The sequence below is a fragment of the Siphateles boraxobius genome, unplaced genomic scaffold, assembly GCF_051911475.1.
Source record: "Siphateles boraxobius isolate OS27281-9 unplaced genomic scaffold, OSU_SipBor_1 66, whole genome shotgun sequence".
Taxonomy (NCBI): Eukaryota; Metazoa; Chordata; class Actinopteri; order Cypriniformes; family Leuciscidae; genus Siphateles; species Siphateles boraxobius.
Window position 1 is genome coordinate 2,005,410 of NW_027509193.1, and position 12,857 is coordinate 2,018,266.

Consider the following 12,857-nt stretch of genomic DNA (forward strand, 5'->3'; position numbering starts at 1 on the left):
TTAATGAACATGTTAATTGTTCATGTATTTGGTCTCTGCGGACTAGATCTGATATCCATGCCGCTGCTGCAGAGCAAGTATGGACCTGCTACTGTTAATAGATACACGGACACACTGCTGAGAGCATGTAAGATATCCTGCTGTTGCTGCATAAATAGACATACATAAATCCAGTCGCAGATCTAGGCAGGTGGAGCTGGGGAGGTGGAGGGGTTCAGAGGAGCTACAGCAAACACTGAACCAGACTATTTTAATGCTGAGCAAGCAATCTCATTGGCTGCAGGATCAACAGAGGCCAATCAGCTTGTGCCATGCGGTAATGATGTGATTCCTTGAAGATTGCATGTAAAGGACTGATCAGCCTGCGCCCTCTAGAGTTTCATGAGTTTTTTATCCTGACGGGCTGAGCCAGAAATCTCCACTTTAGTAGCCCTTACATACACCAAACTTTACAGGTCTTTACAATCTATATTCTGAAGTTTTTTTACAGTGTATATATCATTCATCTAATTCATATAACATTTTACCGATTGTTTACCAAAAAACTTATTTTCTGGCCGTTGACAGAGTGAAAATATGAGAAATCAAAAATTCGATTTTTGAACCTGGCTTTATCCAATGTTCAGGTTTCTGTTCTGAAAATTATGCAAATTGGTGCATATTTACTTAGATAATGCCTAATTTCCATATTTAATCATAACATTTCACAAAACCTGTAATACAAAATAACTGTCTTAATGTACTGTGATTATCTAGGGAAGTATGATGATAGCTATTAGTTAAAATTCTCTCCCTATTCACCTGAAGTGTCTTGCCTTAAACCCTTGTTTAATTTGAGGGTCTGATAGGAATTTGAAAAGTACGATTTTATACCAAATGTAAATAGTTTCCATCACATCATGCTTTGAAACTGGTCAATGCTGCGCTGTTCATTATGCTGTGACATCCTAAGTGTTTTTTATAGCAGTGTTTAATAGAAAAAAGGTGGGCAATCCTCAAGTTACTTCACATTTTTGTATTTAGACATTCTGGAGCCCTGACATAAATTCACATAAATTCAGACTGGTAAGGTGTATCCTACACAGTACACGCTTAAGAACAAAAGAAGAGTCTCAAATTTTAGTATAGTTGTAGTATGATTATTGAGTATTGCTCATGGCTTCTTGCTTGACTCTCTAATGTCCATAAGGGTTTATGTGCTCTTGCCCATGTTCCACCTCTGTCTCATTTATCTCTGCTTCTCTGTTCTCAAACAGGATACGCTTAAAAAAAGTGGCCCAATGTACAAATTTCCCTTCCAGGAACAGTGTTTCCAAGTCATAATAACACTATACTTGGAAAAGAATAAATCTATCATGTTTTATTCTAACACCAAATACTTTTCTCACCAAATTTATTTAGTAAAGCCATGCCATTGTGATAAAGAAGTATGCTTAGTTGCATTGAATGTGTACTTTAGATCTTTTTAAAAAGTGTACTTTTAGATTTAATACTAGTAAAATTAAAGACCACTTAAGTGCACTTAAACGTTGCTGCACGTAAATGCACGTAGTAAGTGCACGTAAATGTTTCTTAAACTTGAGTGCACTTAAAAACAGCACACTTACATGTTTCTTAACACACTTAAGTGCACTTAAAAAGAGCACACTTACATGTTTCTTAACACACTTAAGTGCACTTAAAAAGAGCACACTTTCATGTTTCTTAACACTTAAGTGCACTTGAAAAGAGCACACCTTCATGTTTCTTAACACTTAAGTGCACTTGAAAAGAGCACACGTTCATGTTTCTTAACACTTAAGTGCACTTGAAAAGAGCACACGTTCATGTTTCTTAACACTTAAGTGCACTTGAAAAGAGCACACGTTCATGTTTCTTAACACTTAAGTGCACTTGAAAAGAGCACACGTTCATGTTTCTTAACACTTAAGTGCACTTGAAAAGAGCACACGTTCATGTTTCTTAACTCTTAAGTGCACTTGAAAAGAGCACACGTTCATGTTTCTTAACACACTTAAGTACACTTGAAAAGAGAACGTTCATGTTTCTTAACTCTTAAGTGCACTTGAAAAGAGCACACATTCATGTTTCTTAACACTTAAGTGCACTTGAAAAGAGCACACGTTCATGTTTCTTAACACACTTAAGTGCACTTGAAAAGAGCACACGTTCATGTTTCTTAACACACTTAAGTGCACTTAAAAAGCACACATACATGTTTCTTAACACTTAAGTGCACTTAAAAAGAAGTGCACTTAAGTGTTTTTTTTTAAAATGCACTTTGTAACAATGTCTAATCAAGATTTAATTTAACATACATTTTAAAACACTGCAACTGTTTTTGTAGTGCTTTAAAGAAGTACACATATTTTGATGCATGGACTAATATACTAAAGCACAAGTAAAATTATTTATTTTAATTTCACCTGAAGTGTGTTGTCCAAAATTACATTTGTTAATGTATTTGAAATGTGTTTATTGTATAATATATACCGTGGTAACCTGTAGTAAAATATGTTTATATTTAAAAAAAGCTGTACTTGTAGATAATATAATATTAATTAAATAAAAGATCACATAAATGCACTTAAAGAGAGAAGTGTGTCTTGTACCTGTATTATCCGGTCTTTGGGTTTTAGGCCGGCCCTCTGTGCCGGCGAGTCCTCATCTACAGCTCTGATGTACTGGCCGGGTCTAGACTTCTCGCTGTGCAGGTTAAAGCCGAAGCCATTGGAGCCTTTCTTGATGGCACAGAACCGCGGTCTGAGCTTGGGCTTCAAGTCCTGCAGGACAGACACAATACAACAAACACAACATCAGCACAATGAAACACAAGCGAGCGGGTGCCACTGGAATGCAGGAAGTTCGGCGTCAGAATGTCTGTGCCCTTCATCTTATAGAATATAGTATTATCTTAAAGAGCAAGGTCAAGGTCAAGGTCAATGTTATTTATATAGGACCTTAAAACAACATTTCAGCTGACCAAGGTGCTTCACAAAAACACGATAAAAATAACAGCCACACAAAAATACAGAGTATAAAAATTCTAATTAGCAACTTAAACCATTTTAAAATCAACACTAAGAATTTTACTCACTACTATGAATAAGGCCTAAGAAAAAAATACACATTTTCAGAGATGACTTAAATGCAGATAAAAAAGAAGATAGCAGATAACTGATAACAGATTGAGGTAGCAAATTCCACAGCTTAGGGGCAAATACAGAGAAGGCTCTGTCACCAAGGTGGTCCCCGAGAACTAATGGTTCCCCTAGGAACGTTTTCCTGGTTGCATTCGCACCACCAGTAGGAACTCAAATGACGTAAGTCGCGCTTGTTGTTGTGACTTTTATTTTGACAGCGTTGAGAACGCCAGAGCCACACAGTGCTCACATTCTCCGTGTTCATTAGTTTACGATCTGTCTATATTCCTGTCTAATACGTTATTATATAGAACTGTTATACATATAAAGTAGAGAGTATATGAAAAGGTATTAAATATTAAAATATTAAATATTAAATTAAAACAAATTTTGTTTGCCGTGTGGTGGATGTCCAGTGTTGCTGAGCAGAAATACATAATCATGTTTCTCTTGGTCACCTCAAAGTTGCGTAGGATTTTCTCCTCAGTGTAAAGGTTAAAAGGCCCATCTATCTCTGTTTTCCATGTCCGTAAAGTTAGTTTCTGGAGTAAATATATAGGCTATAATCTGTGTGTTTACACAGCTTTTTTAAGGTACTGGTGTTTCTTGTGCGTTCGGCGAATCAGTGTACACTAACGTCACGGATAGTTCCTATAGTGCTGGTTTAGACCCGACTCTGAAGTAGGAGCTAAATTAGTTCCTCCAAAAGGAGTTCCTAGAACTAAAATCGTTCCCAGTTCCTACGGTGCGAATACGCCAAAACCCGGGTACTTTCGCCAATAGTTCTAGGAACTATGAAAAGGTTCCTCCAGTGCGAAACTAAACTAGAGGTCAGGTCGTCTACCAAATGAGGGAAGCCAAATAAAATGACTTCAGTCTTGTTTTCATTTAACTGAAGTAAACCGACAAACTGAGCAGTTTGTACTTACCGTCAGAAGCCAAAAGACCTCATTAAAACCTGTGGCAGGTTGCATGAACTGCTCAGACTAGTCTTACAGTAAAAGTTAAGTGAATTTCTTTCTTTAAGACTGGTCTAATTTGAATCCAAAATTAGACGGATTATCCATTGTCTAACTTCTAGTTGGTCAGACTAGTTCTCAAGACGCAGTCTTAACATAGAGTGTTTATGTAACTGCTTTGAACAAATCTAAGACCGCAGTTATATTGCATTAGGCACAAATAAGAACACGTAATACCTAATATTCATGTCTGCCGGTTGAGAACCTTCCCCTTGTGAAACAGAAGTACACTTAAGCAGTCTTTTTTTTTAAAAAGTACTGATTACATATATATATATATATATATTGAAAGAATATACTGTATTTAAAGGGTTAGTTCACCCAAAAAATGAAATGTATCGCATAATTTACTCACCCTCAAGCAATCCTAGGAGCATATGACTTTCTTCTTTTATCCAAACACGATTGGAGTTATATTAAATAATATTCTGGCTCTTCCTAACTTTATAATGGGAGTGAATAGAGCCTGAGTTTTTGATGCCCAAAAAAGAGCATCCATCCGTCATAAAAGTAATCCATACGACTCCAGGGGGTTAATAAAGGCCTTCTGAAGTGAAGCGATGCGTTTGTGTAAGAAAAATATCCATATTTATAACTTTATAAACTAGAACCACTGGCTTCCGGTAACGGAACTGACCCGACATATACAAGTCATATACACCCAGGATGGCTTGAGTAAATTATGGGATAATTTTCATTTTTGGGTGAACTATCCCTTTAAGTACAAACTGAATGTAATGTTTTCAGACACTTACAATTTTATATAATATTAATTTGTTTAAAATGTATTAAAACTATAATACATTTTATTTTTCCTTGTAAAGGAAATTAGTTGAGCTCAAGAGTGCATTTTTTTACTGCAATTACCATAAGTAGGACTGAAGTACATCTTTACATCTAATTTCATCTATTGTCTTTGAAATATGGTCAAAGTAAGCGCTGAAGTTACCGACAAGCAGTAAAATAAAATTGTATGGAAACTTATTGTATTTATACATTAGTGATGAAGTTGCAATTTAACACATTTAATATACATTAAATTTAAATGTAATATTGAATAACACACTAGAGTTTAATTATAATTGAGTGCTTTACATGTGCTTTAGTATGTTAGTCATCATCAAAGCAAGTGTACTTCTTTAAAGAAAAAAACATTATTTAAAATGTACCTTTAAAATAAAACTTTAATTTGGCATTATTGTGGACTCTCTTTAAGTGCACTTAAGTGGTCTTATATTTCATTGATCAATATTACATGATCTTCAACTACAGATTTTTGTAAATATTATTGAGATTGGAATGACACTAAATGCTCATTCTAAGCACACTTCGTTTACACTAGGGTTGTTGTACTGGAATAGACCCAGACAGAAGGATGTTTTCTCTTTGTCCTGAATGCGATGGAAGTGGACAGCGCACCGGATGAGGTCACATGATCACGAGCCGCCCCTCACTGTTCTCAGACGGCACATGGTTCAGTGCATTGTCATGCAGGAAAATAACACCCTTCCGCTACGTTCAGCAAGTTGTGTCTTTTTATAGTTCTTTGGACAGTGATTCAAACTGCTATTTGATAATTTTAACCGCTGTTGATAATTTTAACTGCTAATTTTAACCGCTGTTGATTGTATCTAGCCAAGAGAACTGTACAATGAAAAAAACCACACAGATTTCAAGTTTATTGTGAAGACCATTACCACCAATGTTCTCTACGATCAACTCAGCTAGACGCAGCCCTGGTGTGCACAATTATCATTATTCAGAGTCTGTGCCATATTAAGTTTGATGCAAACGCAAATTATTCTTCATATCTGTAGCACAAACAATCCTGGGAGAGCTACTGTTCAAGTTCATGAAAACATGATTAGCATTTCCAATCCTCCCAGTATTGTCACTCTTACACACAGTGCTACGGCAGCATTTCCTCTCTGTTTGGCTCAAGCGCAGGAAGAGCTGGACTTCCTGAGGGCCACACCGGCTTTACACTGTCAGAAACAATGCGGAAACACCACCCGCCCTGAACCACAGCACAACTCACAGGCTCCATCACAGCGCCGTCAGTCAGGACATCATGGAGACGAATCAGTCTGTGAGGGGTGTAGCCTGCCCTGATGAATAGCTCAGCTTCTTCCTCATTTCGCCTCAATTCTGCAATCTATAAATAAATTACAACACAACAGGGTCTGATCATTCTGCCCACTTGATTAAACCAATCAAACATTTCACAGTGGATTGTATAATTATGGATCAAACACATTGAAAACACCCGTGCTAAATTTGGTTTCATAATGTATATCGCTTAATCGCATAATGACTTGAATAGCTCTTAATGTGTTAAGAGCCAAAATGATGTTTATAACTGAGGTTTTAATAATGGTTCTAAATGTAAAAGAATAGCACACCACAACTATTACGATAATGATAAAGATATAGGGCCCTATTTTAACGATCTAAACGCATGGTCTAAAGCACAGCGCGCAAGTCCACTTAGGACGTGTCTGAATCCACTTCTTTTTTTATTTATTTTTTGTAAATGGTCGGTGCGCCCGGCGCATGGTCTAAAAGGGTTGTCCCTATTCTCTTAATGAGTAACGGGTGTGTTTTTGGGCGTAATGTGGAATAAACCAATCAGAGCCTCATCTCCCATTCCCTTTAAAAGCCAGTTGCTTTTACGCCATGGCGGATTTTGCAAGCGGAAAAACTGAACGCGTCTCCAGAGAGTAAATGGATCTGCTCGTGCGCGAGGTTAAAGTGTGCAAGCAGACCATCTACGGGACAAAGTGTACACGTGTTGTGGACCCACCTATAGGCGCACATTACTAATGCGCCCTTTAAATAACAAAATAAAATACTGTGCCATTGACTTTAGACCAGGTTTCAGTTGGTTAATGGCGCAGTCTATTTCAGTTGCCCTCAAAATAGAAACACGACAACAATGCGCCTGAACACACCTCGTTTTCAGACCAGCACGCCTATGGGCGCACAGATGGGCGCAAATGTATTTGTTATTTAAACAATGTGGCGGAGGACGTGAAAATGATTACTGAAACTTAAACTAGCAAAAAACACTTGCGTCGCGCCTGGCGCTGCAATGCCCCGATAGGTATGATAGGGCCCAAGGACTTGAATAGCTCTTGAGGCCCGTTCACACCAAGAACGATGTCTTTAACTGAGGTTTTAATAATGGTTCTATATGTAAAAGAATAGCACACCACAACTATTACGATAATTATAAAGATATAGTTATAAAAATCGTTCTAAACAGGGCCTAAAGTTAACTTTTTGCCATACCTTACTATGGCCGGTGACTTAAGAAAATGAACCGGAAAATTTATATTTTTTTACCGACCATGAACATGTTTTTGCAAGGTTTTCTTCATTTAAAATGATGATTAAATCATCAAGCTTTTATTTTGTCAGAAAACAACAGGGGGTCAAGCCTCTTCTTTGTTGGCAATAGTATAATAAACGCCTCTAAATACAAATCTGGTGAAATGGTAGGTGCATGTTGCGTTCCCAAATGTACTTTATAAGAGACCCAAACTCACAGTTTGGAGCATTTACTGTGAACGAGCCACTCTGAGATGGCAAAACACCAGATCATGAGGTGCTTGAGTGCAAATTAGCACAGTGTCGAGCATATATTTATTGAATAAAATCGCAGCTATTTGATAGACATATCGCAGTTTCGATTCATTGTTCAGTTCCCTAATCAAAATGAAATGACTGATCCCAATGCTCAGCTTCAACTGTACATCTATCCCTGGTTCACACCGGGCCCGTCAGCAGCGCAACAGAGCATGTATTGTGCGTCTCGCGCGGAGGAATCTTAGAGAGGGCAGGGAATCTGAGGAATCACAAAAGCCTGTCCATCTCGTGAGGAGGAACCATTGAAAAGAAAATGGGAGGAACCAATGTTTGGCTCCAACAGAACATCCTGTGTACACAACCTCGGCCTTGACCTGAGATCAGCCCTGCCAACCCGACACAATCACTGCAGCTGCCAACACCAGAAGATCTTAAACTCTGAGACAAAGTAATTTGGGTTGTTTTTACTACTTGGGGACCAATGAATTGTGTCAAAAGCCTAAATATTTGACAACACAGCTGAGTTTGGGCCAGTCAAAATCCAAGAAAAGATCCAAAACATGGTAGTAAATCTCTGTTCGTGCATAAACAGAGGAATCCGTCCTGACCTCAATTCCACAGACATGCTGTGCTGTGATCTGAAACCAGCTGTTTAAGCAAGATCACAAAAATATGGAAAAAGATCATGAAACAGAACACCTTTACCTTTTTTTTTTGTGTCTTTTTGGTTCTCAAACAGTAGAGTATTGATGCTTGCAACGCCAAGGACATGGGTTCGATTCCCAGGGAAAGCAAAAACTGATAAGAATGTAAAATGTTCACCTTGAAATGCAATGTAAGGCGCTTTGGATAAAAGTGTCTGTTAAATGTTCTTAAGTGCTGCTGATCCTTGGTCTGACTAATGTGGATTTGCAAAGAATGCACATTAGCCAGATCAACCAAATTTTTATTTTTTATTTTTGCTGCATCAGCACTATAGAACCAAAATGTATAAAACCATTGCATTTATAATACCTATGTAGCAAATAGCTGTCTAGAGGGCGTTGATATTCTGACTTACTGTAACTTACCAAGTTAACTTACTGTATGGTAACAACATTTATATATTATTACAATAAATTAGACAAAGAGCAGATCATATTTTGTGCAGCCAAACGAGCTATTTCTGCATATTCTAGAATATGTTCTCATGGCTTCAATTTCATGACACAGCAAGATCATATTTTGAAAAACTGAATCGGCTGATTTGATGTTAAAGGAAAGCTGATGTATGTTTCCTGCTACACTGGGGAAAAAAATGGTGTAGAAACAATTTTCAGTCTTAAATTTCTAGTAAATTTCAATACACTGTATTAAATGTGAAATTTTGACATTGGTATTTTCTTGTAAAATGTCCTCCAATAAACTTACTTTTATTTACGACTTAAAAAATAATTATATACAATGCTATGCATTGCAGCACTAGCAAAAATGCAGAAATGTAGGCCTAATAGCTCTTGCTCAGCTATTTGAAATGTGTAAATGTATTATGTATTCTGGATTCTTTAATGACTGGTGATTCCCCGATTAAAGTTTGCTCAGGACATTACACAACACAGTAGACACAGTGAATCATAATGCTTGAAACCGGCCTTAATTATAGCTTTACATATTCAAATGAGTGTACCCGATACTATGCAGCTTTGACTAGGCAAACATTTAGCAAAGGAGTGCTAGTGTTTAGCTGGCTGTTTACTCTGTGATATGTTTATCAGTCATCTAATTCTACTGTCATGTCATCAATGAATGTGAAACACCTACATTGCTTACATACTTTAAAAAAAAGTTATTTATTCTCTGTGTAGTTTGCATCCTTTGTTCCTGGCAAAACTATTCCTGCAATAAAAAAAGTTTTTCCTTCGCGTTTTTCACGTACAAATGACAACATTGTCCCCGCCCCCCGATCACACGGATCTGTGAAAATGGATAAAACCGCTGTATTATTCGTGCCAGGCCAATGGCGACGTCACTAAAAAGTTCCACTGTACGTGCCTATTATAGACTGAACACATAATAAAAATGAAATCCGTTTTCAAAAGTTTGCGTTTTCAAGCCTCACATTAGATGAGAAGCGCCGTGTTGTGTAATATAAAAAAAGGAAGTCTTCAGTCAATATCTTGATTACGTGTTGAAAAAAATAACGTTGTTCTTTCCAGCAAAACTGAATTTAAAACCAGAATATTGGGCCTCATATATATTGAAACAAATTAGGCTAAATATTTCAAGAGGGTTACCAAAGATTGTCTTTAGGGTTAGGGGTTGGTTAGGACAATATATAAAATAAATTTAAATAATTGAACAAGTAAATCATTACTGAAAATTAATAATAAAAATACAGAACAGAATAGTAAGTGCTCTAAAATTATATAAACTGCTAGTACATAAAAATGCTGTCCCAGGACTGCTCACCTAGGACAGCGGTTCTGAAACTGCAGCCTCCAGTATTACAGTATTAAACCTGACCAATCAGACCTGCCTGGAATTTTCTACTAATCCTGAAGACCTTGATTAGCTGGTTTAGGTATATTTGATTTGGATTGAAGCTAAACTCTGCAGTAGTCCCTCCAGTGTTGTAGTACTCGAGTTTGGACAAGACCGGACTGAGGCTCAAGTCCAAGACCATACTTTCTATGAACAGTCGAGACTAGTTTCTTTGAGTCCGAGTCCAGACCGAGGGACCATTCCTGAAAATATGGTCATGGACTCAGACTTGAGATGGACTTGAGTCCAAGTCTGGTCCTGTCTGGACTACAACACTGGTGTTTCCCTGTCTAAGACCCGTGACTCTGAGATTGGCATTACTGCGACTCGACATAGAACAAGCAGTAAATGTGAAAAATTTGAGGTGGTTTACTAGTGTTTCCCAACCCTGTTCCTGGAGGCACGCTAACAGGCACACCAAACTCTTTTCAAACTCTTCCTAAACAAACAGCTGATTCAACTCATCAGCTGACTTTAAAACCTGAATTGTATGGATAAGGGAGACATAATAATGTGTACTGTTGATGTGCCTCAGGAACAGGGTTGGAAAACTGATGTATTATCTAGATATATATGGTAGATGGGTTGTGATGACGCTATTCTCTGTGGGTTTTCTTATTCAACAATCTTGACCAACAGTTTACTAGAATGCACTTGCAAGTAAACCCACTGACAATAAATATTTACACCTAGCCTCTCATGACTCTATGACACAAGTCACATCTGTTCAGAGATATCAAGGCTTGATAAGTCAAATTACAGCTTTCTTCACAGAAATTAAAGATGTTTCTCAACAAGGTGAAACACATTTCCATTCACAGCTTCATTTCACCCTGTCGGGTCCAAAGTTCACCCATATTAGACCAAATGGCCTGCAAATTATCAACCTCACTGTCAAGCATGCCCAGCTCTAGACAACATGACTACAGATGACGTAAATCAAAAACAAACAGCATGTGTTCTTAAGTCAATAATGATCTTTATTATTGTTCTGGTAGCAGGTGGTTTATTTCTGATCTTTCCCCGGAATGATATCAGAGCTATTGAATAGACAAACATGTCCCACAATTGAGCCCTATTGTGTCTTTAACTGAATCAAGACAGCCCAGAGTCTATTCCTCTTATCTGGCGCAAATCTATCACTCTCCTTCCACTCGCCTGGTTTGAGTCCGACTTCATGGGTAGATCTTTCATGGTATCCTGGGGCCGGTTGCATAAACCACTAAGACTAGTCATACAAGTTAGACACCAATTTTTATTCTTTAAGACTGTTAATAGCCTTTTTAAATCAGTTACATAAAAATGTAGATTAGCATAATTTAATACCGAAAAGTAAAACTGACTGCCCCAGACTAACTGATAGTGGGTCACACTAGAACTTAAGACACTGTCTTAACATAATGGCTATGTTTATACAACCTGCCCCCGGAAGGGAGGAATGTCTAAGGGCACATTCCCACTAGCGTTTTTGAGTCACTTTACAGGTATACTACTGTAGCATTGTCTCTTCCTAAGTCTGCCTCATGGCAGTATTCAAGTTCAGGAAGCAAGCATACCATGGTTCTGACTCAAATGCACTAACAGTGAGAAAACAGCCTAAATGTTATCTGAAACCCACTCGGGGTACCTCAGGGTTCGATACAAGGCCCTTTCATCTTCTCTATATACACTCTCTGGGACCAGTTATTTACTTAAATATCTCTTATATCTTAACACTTTGCATTGTAGTGCTTCTTATGTTGCTTTCTTCCCTTGTGAAAAAGGGTAACTGTCAGTAACTGTAGTGAATGTGCACTTGTAGTTTACTTCTAACTTAATAACACAAAGGAACCAGAAAGTACTATAGTACTACTACTTTTTTGTACTTGGTAGTTCCATGATATTCTACTAATAGCTTTGTGTGCTTAATTGTATTGAATGTGCACTTGTAGTGTACTATAAATCTTAAAAAAAAAAAATTATACAACTGTATTTGCAGATAATATATGATTCATGAAATAAAATGCCACTTAAGTGTACTCAGAGAGTACACATCATGACTGTCACTTAAGTACAATTTTTAAAAGTGCACCTTGTCAAACAAAGATTTTTACAATAGAAGTAATTATGAAATTACTTGTAAAGATATACTTCAGTGGGTCAAAAAAGCACTCTTAAATTCAACTAATTGCAATGATAATAAAGGGTGATAGCAATACGAAATGTCTCAGTTTTTGCCAAACTTGAATTGCTCAGGTTAATCAACCTACTAAGATGAAACAGTGTGTTGTACAGTATGTCATTACACTAGGTGTTGCATGCATTTACATAAATGTGACCCTGGATCCCAAAACCAGTCACAAGTAGCATGGGTATATTTGTGGGAATAGCCAACAATACATTGTATGGGTCAAAATTATCGATTTTTCTTTTATGCCAAAAATCATTAGGATATTAAGTAAAGATCATGTTCCATGAAGATATTTTGTAAATTTCCTACTGTACATTTATAAAAATATATATTTTTGTGAGTGAATGCCGCACAATCTCAAACATAAATGGACAATTGTAAAGGCTATTTCCTCAATTTTTCGATTTTTTTGCACCC

At 37.2% G+C, this 12,857-nt stretch overlaps 1 protein-coding gene across 2 annotated transcripts in view; it reads right to left on the reverse strand.

Moving 5' to 3' along the window:
- The window catches only part of nherf1b (NHERF family PDZ scaffold protein 1b), a 39,133-nt gene that overhangs the window by 18,842 nt on the left and 7,434 nt on the right, over window positions 1-12,857 (reverse strand). The window contains exons 2-3 of one of the 2 annotated variants that reach the window (XM_077211630.1): window positions 6,201-6,317; window positions 2,613-2,783 (exon numbers count right to left, since the gene is read on the reverse strand). In XM_077211630.1, the coding sequence (XP_077067745.1) occupies window positions 2,613-2,783; window positions 6,201-6,317 (288 nt within the window). The remainder of the gene's footprint in view (window positions 1-2,612; window positions 2,784-6,200; window positions 6,318-12,857) is intronic. The other variant, XM_077211631.1, reaches the window with a different exon arrangement.